This window comes from Desmodus rotundus, chromosome 4 (assembly GCF_022682495.2).
Source record: "Desmodus rotundus isolate HL8 chromosome 4, HLdesRot8A.1, whole genome shotgun sequence".
NCBI lineage: Eukaryota > Metazoa > Chordata > Mammalia > Chiroptera > Phyllostomidae > Desmodus > Desmodus rotundus.
In genome coordinates, this window is record NC_071390.1 from 130155484 (window position 1) to 130164999 (window position 9516).

At 40.0% G+C, this 9516-nt stretch overlaps 1 protein-coding gene across 2 annotated transcripts in view; it reads left to right on the plus strand.

The window, feature by feature from the left end:
- Positions 1-6013, plus strand: part of USO1 (USO1 vesicle transport factor) — a 65251-nt gene extending 59238 nt beyond the window's left edge. For both annotated transcript variants that reach the window (XM_024579412.3, XM_045185144.2), the window contains 6 exons: positions 21-184; positions 859-939; positions 1467-1565; positions 3160-3267; positions 4278-4493; positions 4984-6013. In XM_024579412.3, the coding sequence (XP_024435180.1) occupies positions 21-184; positions 859-939; positions 1467-1565; positions 3160-3267; positions 4278-4493; positions 4984-5070 (755 nt within the window). In that variant the 3' untranslated portion in view covers positions 5071-6013. The remainder of the gene's footprint in view (positions 1-20; positions 185-858; positions 940-1466; positions 1566-3159; positions 3268-4277; positions 4494-4983) is intronic.
- The last annotated feature ends 3503 nt before the right edge of the window (positions 6014-9516 follow it).

The following is a 9516-nucleotide window of genomic DNA, read 5'->3' on the forward strand; positions in this document are numbered from 1 at the left end:
CATCTCTGCCTGTCTGACAGGGAAAGACAGTCCGCATCACGGCTCTTCCAGTGATGGGGCCCAGGTGAACGGCATCCCGCCAGAAGAGATCAGCAGGCTGCGAGAAGAGATAGAAGAATTAAAAAGTAATCAGGAACTTTTACGAAGCCAGCTAGCTGAAAAAGACTCTCTGATTGAAAATTTGGTAAGAAAGTGTTTAAAAATTATAAATAAGAGCCCTAGAGTAATCCCCATTATCCTGTTTGCTTATTTGTCTGGATCCCATAAGTCAACATATCATACTAAGATTTTAGAGTATGAGCTGTGTCAGACTATCCAAAGTTTCACTGCTTCCTAGCTAATTGAATGTAAGCAGTTAATCTCTTTAAACTTTATCTGCATCTATAAAATGGTGCTGGTAATATCTTTTTCACTGCTGTGAGCATTAAATGAGATGCTCTGTGTAAAGCTCTCAATACATGGAAATCACTCAGAAAATACTTGTTTGTATGCTGTTCTTCCATATGACATAAGTGCTTAGATTTAATAAATTATTTGGTATAAGTATAAATTTATTAACCATGGACAAGTTGTAGACAATATATGGTATCTTGAAATTTTATCAAAATTAAAATGTTGATATGAAATTTTTTGGTAAACATCTGTAAGACATAGCTCATTTAGGGGTGAGCAAAGTAGGTTTACGAAGTTGTAATATAATAAATAATAAATGACAATACAAGAGTAAACTCTTTTTTCCAGTATTTACAACTATAAACCTACTTTTGCCTACCTGTTTGTATATGGTTAGTCTGTTTTGTTTTCTTCTATTTCTTTAGACTGAATTTATTTCATAGTTTATTTCTGTGCTGCTTGTAGAAATCATCCCAAACATCCCTGAACACAAATGAAGCAACAGCTTCAGCTAGAGATTCTGAACAAATTGCAGAATTAAAACAGGTAATTTTCCAGCTTGATCCACATTCTGTTTGTCTTATTTTAATTGTAATAGAGTGACTACCTTTCAGTTCCAATGATCTAGAACTACTTTGTCAGGTGTAAGCGAAAACTGATAGTGACAACAGCCACTTGAAATCCAAAAGCTGTTTTAATTATACAGTAATGGTATTTGAATTTGATTGTATTTAAAAATTTTTTGAATGGTGTTCTTTTTAATAGATCTCAGTATCTCACCCAAATTATTTGTAGATTATCAGTGAACTAACAATTAAGGAAATATAAATATGTTCATAAGGTACAAATATGAAGATACAAAATCTTATGCCTAATATTCATACACTGTTGACCATGATAGTTGCTTGGTTAAGTGTTTTGGATATTTAAACATTGCTGTTCAGAAAAAATGTTAGTTTTTAGAACTGAAAAGAAAAAACAGGAGGTAAAATTGTTTGTACGTCCTGTAAATACACATTTCCTTGACAAAATTAATGCCATTTATGTTACAGTGCAACTGTTTTCTCTCTTAGGAACTGACGACATTAAAGTCTCAGTCAAACTCAAAATCTGTGGAGATCACCAAACTACAGACAGAAAAACAGGAGCTGTTACAGAAAATAGAAGCATTTGTAAGTTAGTTAATTTTTTTTCTCCTGAAAAGTAGTGAACACAAGGTTGAGATGCAGTTTCTCAGCCACTGTGGAAAAGAAGCAGAATTATCAAAAGTACGTTCCCTTTAGGTTACTCACTAGCCAGAGTCACATTGCCTTCTTGTCCATGGCAGTGGCCATATTACAGAGAGACTCACCAGGTCAATTTAATGAGTTAGTTACTGGTTCACTTTGCTGGTATTTTGTATTTCATCCTGTCTCTGCACCCTTCCGTCTACGTTAGCAGGCTTATTGCTGGCATAAAATTGTCAAAAACCTTGTTGGCAACATATGCGATTCATGGGGGTCCAAGCCTTCGGACAGGTAGGTCCTACTGGGTCCTCCCTGGACAGTCCCATCTTTACTCCAGCTCCTGCTGAGGTGGTCAACTGGCTCCCTGAGTCACACAAGCAACCTCTTCACCGGTGGTTGTCTGGCCACACCTGGGCTGTTCCACCAGAACACGCCTTGTTATTTATCGCAATAGAGATAGGCTATGAAATTTCTAAACCTTCAAGTTCAGATTCCCTTTTGCTTAACAATTCCTTCTTCAATTTATTCCTCTCTCACATTTTATTATAAGCAGCAAGGAGAAACTAGGCCACACCTTTAACACTCTGTTTTGAAATCTGTTCAGCTACATATCCAAGCTCATCACTTACAAGTTTTACTTTCCACAAAACACCAGAACACAATTCAGCCAAGTTCTTTGCCACTTTATAACAAGAATCGCCTTTCCTCCCCTTTCCTCATTTCTGTCTGAGACCTGAACCAAAAAAAACAACACACACACCCTTATCCTCCATATTTCTACCAACATTCTGTTCATATGATAATTGTTTTCTCTAAGACCACAGAAACTTTCTTCACAGCTCTCCTTACTTCTTTCGGAGCCCTGGCCAGAATTACCTTTAATGACCATATTTCTGCCATCAGTCTCTTCAAAGCAATTTCAGCTTTGGCTAACATGCACCTCAGAACTCTTCTAGCCTCTACCAATTCTGACGCCCTTTATATATTTTTAGATATTTGTTAGACCAGCACCTCACTTCCAGTATTTTTTAGGGAAAAGGTGGGGAAAGACTGAAAAACTGATTTAAGAATACTTCCTATAGCACTTAAGAAAATATTTGCATGTCACCAGTTAATGGCATTCAGCTTCATGTCCCCACCTGTCTCTCTGAAATGATAGTGTCAACTAAACTTACAGGAATTTTATGAGGAAAAGGCTTTGAAAAATACTCTCTGCTTATTAAATGCTGTGTGAGGGCTGCAGTAGAGCTGTCTCATTGACTGCTTTTCTGGTCTGACCTTGAGGCAGCTTAACCCAGCCTTCCTCGTCCTCTGATGAGAGCTCCTGCCCACCGCTCTTGTCTCAGCCTCTACTTTACTGTAAGGGACAACTCACCTGTCTAGGGAGAGCACTTTATTCATGTACATATGTAAGGGAACTGTATTTTCTGTCATTGGAAATAAATTGTGAAAATAGCAAGAAAGTTAAATCACCTTCAGGGTTTCATAATGATAACTTTCAAGAAACTGTTCCCCCCATCCCCCCAATTTCTGCTTTCAGTCACAATCAGTTCCTGTACCAGGAGAGAGTGAAACTGTAGCAGCTGCAAAAGCTACTGATGTAGAAGGAAGACTCTCAGCATTATTACAAGAAACTAAAGAATTAAAGGTTGGTTTTGGTGAAACTTTATTTATTGCATATTATACGAAATGAACTCCAGGAAATTAGGGATTATTTCATTCAATTTCTCAAATCCTTAGATTTATAAAGAAATTTCTAATGAAGTGTAATGTTACCTTACAGCCTCTCTATTCTGTTACTCAAGATAACACAAATGAAGATACGTTTAATGCCTTTTCAAATAATTGTGTTAAATATGTAACATAAGAATATCAGAATGTACTTTGAAAGTAAAAATCATTGAAAATAGTTTTCTTATCAATCTCTAATCACAATAAGAAAGGAATACAAGTTTGGCCAATACACAAGCCACAGGAAGGCTTTCCACAGGACTCAGGAACACAGGCATGTTAAATCCTGCCAGCTTATTGAGTGGCAGAGGAATCAGAATAAATACCATGAGAAAAGGAATGAGTTAATACTAATTTTAAAAAGGCATGAAGGAAAAAAATGGAAAACGGAAGATAATATGTGATTGTGTGTGCCTTTTGGATTGTGGTCAAATAAGCCATTGATTTTATTTGAAGCTATTTTTTTCCACATTTAATTGTATGCATGAAGTTGGGATGAAAGGGTTTTTTTTAAACCTCTTGATTTTTGTGCTAATCAGGCTTCTGTTTTGTGTCTTTATTCCTCTGATTATCTGAAATAGTATTATCTCTTAGGATTTTTTGAGGAATAACTGATTAAAACTATTTTTTTGGATGTTAAACTCTTGTTTTTCACAATAACCACCTTTGATGTGTGGCCTAACATGCATTCTCGTGTTACTGCATGAGAGAGAGAGAGAGAGAGAGAGAGAGTGTGTGTGTGTGTGTGTGTGTGTGTGTGTGTGTGTGTGTGTGTGTGTGTGTTAAACCCCGTCCTCCCAGCCTGACCCCTGAACTCCTCAGACTGGACAAGGACAGTGATTTGTCAGAGAAAGAACCGATTTGTTAAAAACCTTAGGAAAGTGAATACTAATTTTAAATTAGCGATTTTCACCTTTCTTTTCCTAGAATGAAATTAAAGCTCTGTCTGAGGAGAGAACTGCTATTAAAGAGCAGCTGGACTCATCTAATAGTACCATTGTCATTTTACAAAATGAGAAAAACCAGCTCGAGGTGAACATCACAGATTCTAAAAAAGAGCAAGATGATCTCCTGGTGCTGTTGGCTGATCAGGATCAGAAAATACTGTCATTAAAGCATAAACTCAAGGAACTTGGTCATCCAGTAAGATTGACATGTTTCCAAAAATGTTACATATTATGTTTCTTTATAATACATTTTTTAAAGTTATACTGTACCTTGAAATGTTGTGCCTACATATCTATACTACAGGCATAGATGTGTTCAGTATATGAATTCGGTGTCGCCTGCACAGTTTCTAGCATTTGTTAACTCTTCTCTTTGGGGCTTTGAGCCTAGAAAGTGAATTGATTTGATTGTTCCTGTGATAACAAGACTCCACCACCCAGACGTACCGTTCTATTTTGACATGTTTGGTTCAGGTGAGAGTTCTGGCCATCTGTCAGCAAGTCAACCTGTATATCTCATCTCATATTAAAAATGACAGGGAGCCTTAAGCATTAAATCAAGGAAATCAGATGGCATGTAATCTAGTATAATTGCTGGAATGAAGAATTCATCAATAGATATGTTACTATGCATTGAATGTGAAGTGAACAAGCTTCATAACGTTCAGTGTGTGTTTTCCCTTTAGGATGAAGAAGAGGATGAACTTGAATCCATAGACCAAGATGATGAGGATGATGAAGATGAAGTTGATAACAACCAGGGTGATAACTAGCTTTAAAATCTCTAGGAATGATAGAGACCATATGGTAACTTTGAACATGGAGTCTTAAGACAGTGCTTTGGTTTGCCTCCACAGAAAATAAAACTTAAACCAAGTGGGAAAACATTTACTGATAAGACCATTGATGTATTTTTTTAAACAGTGCCACCATATTGAAAACCCTTAAAACTAAACTTTATGCAAAACACACGTTTTATTAAAATTCATCTAAGCTGTCCCAAAGTAGAATTTTAAAAGAGCTTCAGACACCAAAAATATACCATTTTATGGCATGTGGTGGCAGTGCTATTTGCCTTAGTTCATTGGTTGTTTACATAAGTTCTGTCTTTGTATATTATTTTCACTTTCCAGAATTTGTGACTTTAAGTACTAATACATTTGATTGAATGTGTATTGGAATCACTGTTTCTAAACTCAGCATTGGAGTTCTTAGCTAATGATTTCCTTTTAAAGAGATGAAGTTACTGAAAGGCAAGATAGCATGGGCAGGAGATGCGGGGTCGCGAGTCTCACCAGCCCTCCGCGCAGGGCCGCTCCTGAGACGCAGGGCCACTCCTGAGACGAGTGCCTGACTCCCGACAGGGCCACACTCCGAACCCCAGCGAAGACGCCGGACACCAACACTGGCTACAGAAGGCAGCTTCCGAGAATCTTTTGCAACAGTGTATTAGCATGTGGTTGGTTTTGGTTTTAAGCTAAACATTAAAACAAATTACGCGTTAACCACTTGCACAACTCAGATTTAGGATTGTTGTTTGATTATTGTAAAGCATATTATGTTCCTAGTTAAAAAGACCGAAACCATGATTTATATAATTTATTGGCATTTTTGCTGAATAAGTTTAAGGCAGATAATAGATTTTTAAAAAGCAAATGAAGCAATGTGTCAAAATTTAATGTTTTCATAATAAAAATAGATATTATGTTCACTTAATTCTTGGTCATGGTTTCCTTTCTTTAGATTTTGAGAGAAATATTTTATTCTTAATAAAAGATAAGGCAAGTGGAAGTGATGTTCTTCTCTTACTGAAAGTACATTACTGTTTCTGAATGTTAAAAACAGTCTGATTCGGAACTAACGATTAGGATTCCCTAAGGTTGGCGGGGGCTCGTTGGAGCGGAAGCAGGAGAGGATGGAGAAGGGCGCAGATGTTTCTGCATGGAGCGTTGGAGTGCTTCACAGTGATTTTCCTTTAAACAGGTAGGTTTACTTAAAGGCGAGGCAGCAAGAGGTGGACGACGATATAGATCATCAGCCGCCTGGCTTCAGGAATCGTTTGAGCAGTCCACGGAGAGACACAAACTTTAGAAAGACGTATCTAGAAAGAGGAAATGGTTTGTGTTACCAAGCACTTGTGAACTCAGCACTGTGGCCTGTCCCCTCTCACTGCCATCCTAAGGCCCTTGTCATGAGTCAGAGAACCACATGACTATTACTGGAGCAGCTTAGACACTGTGAGGTCTTGCTAAAGTTCACACCACATAATAAACAACTAGTTAATGACTTCATCTCAGGCTAACATTATAAAGATAAAGGAAAATGAGTCAGGAGTTAAGAATGAGACTTCCACAGATAATGGGGTACCAAAGATCTTCAGAACGAAACACTTGCGAAGTCAGTGGTATTTTTCAAAGCTCAGTCACTCAGGCTGGCCTGGAGCAGAGAAGCATGAGGAGACCTCGAAGCTGCACAGTCCAACCCGCAGCCTGAATGGACGTGTTTCTCACCACAGCCATAGGTTTTTTCCTGGGTTGCTCCGGAGCCTCCTAAACCGATCTCTCTCCACCTCCAGTCAGGTTGTTGCCTCTCTACCACACCCTCCCACCAGCCGGCATATTCAGCACAAGAAGTTTTCTAAAATGCAAATAGGAGATGAGATTGCAGTTGCCTGCTGTTTGAAGTCCTTAGCCAGGTGCATCAAGGCCCTTTGTGCTCTGCTGCTCTCTACTTTATCTCCCCAAATATTTGCTGTTATGGTGTATATTCTGCTTTTCCAACCCTCACTTTGCTTTTGCACATGCTCTTTCCTCCACCCATTTGTCAGCCTTTTTATTAAGGGCTGTTTTTCCACGTATAAAGAGCTACAACGGGGGAGCAGTCATCGTAAAGCATAAAACATACTTTATGATTTGAAATTTTATTCAGGAGTAGTTTATACTTCTAGCACCTCTAGAATCATCACCAGGAATTACTATAAAAGGTATAGTAGCACCTCACATGTTAAAGGTTACTAGTCTGAAATTACGCTAATTAAAAAACCCCTGAAGTTCAGGAATTTTGTTGCAGCCAGCGAGGTCAGGGCCCATAGGCTCATCTGTACTGTAGCAGTAAAATTAGTGCATCCCGTGAGTCCTGAGTATAATATGCTGGGCACTGCTGCGGTTAGACACCGGGGAGATAGTGGTGACTAAGACAGGACCCTTTCCCATGTGACATTGTGGAAGAGTAAATAAGTACAGAAGACAATGTCAAGTGCTGTGTAGCTTCTGGAAAAGTGCTTGCATTTTATCCTGAGCTTGATGAGAGCAGAGGAGTGGTTAGATTTAGTTTCTGTTTCATAGATTATTCTGTCTGCTATGTTGAGAATAGTCTAGGGGGAGGAGTCTATTGCCATCTAAACAAAAGCAGATGTCGTTGCTCTATGTGGTAGGGGTAGAGATGTCCGAAGTGGTAGGGTTTGGAGTGTACAGGTGGAACTGAGAGGACTTGATGAATTGCATGTGTCTGGGAAGTAGAGGAACGAGAGGTCAAGAGTAACTCCTGGGGAAGGGGGTTCCCATTTTGCTGAGTTGAAGGAGACAGGAGCAGGTTTGGGGTGGTGATCTGGAGTTGTGGTTTTAGGCTTGCTAAATCTGAGACCCAGTAGATACATTTACACACACAGATATGTGTAGTAGGCAGATGTATAAAGAAATTTGGAGCCCTGACCAGTGTGGCTCAGTTGGGCATCATCCTGCAAAATGAAAGGTCAAGGGTTCGATTCCTGGTCAGGGCACTTACCTGGGTTGTGGCTTCAGTCACTGGTCAGGGCAGGTACAAGAGGCAACTGATTGATGCTCCTAGCATCAATGTTTCTTTATTCCCTCCCTCCCCCTCTCTCTAAAAATAAATTAAAATCTTTTTTCAGGAAAAAACCAGAGACACTGAAATTAAGAACATTGTAATAGCCACAGGGGAATGGGGAGGGGATAGTGGGGAGAGGGGTCTATAGGAGCTACTATAAAGGACACAAGGACAAAATCAAGGGGGAGAGTAGAGGTGGGGGAGGGAGGTGGGACTGGCAGGAGTGGGGTGAAGGGAAGGGGAGAAAATGCAGACAATTGTAACTGAATAAAAATAAATAAATACATTTAAAAAAAATTTGGAGCTCATTGGAGCTGGATAAGATGGTACTTACCGTATTTTTCAGACTATAACATGAACTTTCTCCCCCAAATTTGGGAGGAAAATGGGGGTGCATCTTATAGTCCGAATGTAGCTTACCTGGCTCACTTGGGGGGGGTGGAGTGTAGGAGCAGGATCGCCACTGCAGGAAGCCGGCAGCAGCAGGAGTGGGGCAATGCTACAGGCCCTGGGCTGGGGGGAGGGGGTGTCTGGCTGTGCGAAGCAAGGGAGGCAGGAGCAGAGCCCCAATACGGCATACTATAGAGCTAGAGAGGAGGGTACAGGCAGCGCAGGCACATTAGGATAAGGAAGCCTGCGGCGCCCCTTTGTGCCTCCATCACATGACTGGTGTGTCCTCATTAACATTAACATAGGCAAATTCCACTGCAGGTCACCTGTCAATGTGGCCCTGCAGCTGTTGCAAAACTACAACTCCCATCATGCTTGGACAGGTTGGGGTGATGGGAGCTGTAATTGGGCAACAGCTGCAGAGCCACACAGGTTGTGCAAAACTGCTGTCCCCATACAAGAGTGGCACAACCTGTGGCCCTCCAGCAGCAGATCCCCCCATAACAGTGTCAGCAGCAGGTCTCCCCATAACAGTGCGTCATCCACTGATGTTCTCAGCTACAGTGCCCCCATCACTATGAAGGACACTGCTGATCGTTCTGTCATTACTGTGTTTTGTTGTAGAAAGGTATGATAGCGTACAGTAGTCTCCTGTGGAATCTACTGTGATTGTGGAAAGATGTCAAAGTAAAAAAGGATTTCTGCTTTAAAGGATGTTATTAAATATTTTACACATTTTTGCTTCAAAATTTTTTCCCCTACTTTCCTCCACTAAAACCTAGGTGCATCTTATGGTCTGGTGCATCCTATATTCTGAAAAATACGGTAAGTCCATCCAGCAGGATAAGTTCTTATCGGGAGTGAATGGAGAAAGAAGGCAGCCAAGAACTGAGCCTTTGGGCAAACTCAGTTTAGTGGTGGGGAGGGAATCTTAAGTAATATTACATGAACAATGAAATAATCTTACCCCAAGATCTAACCTG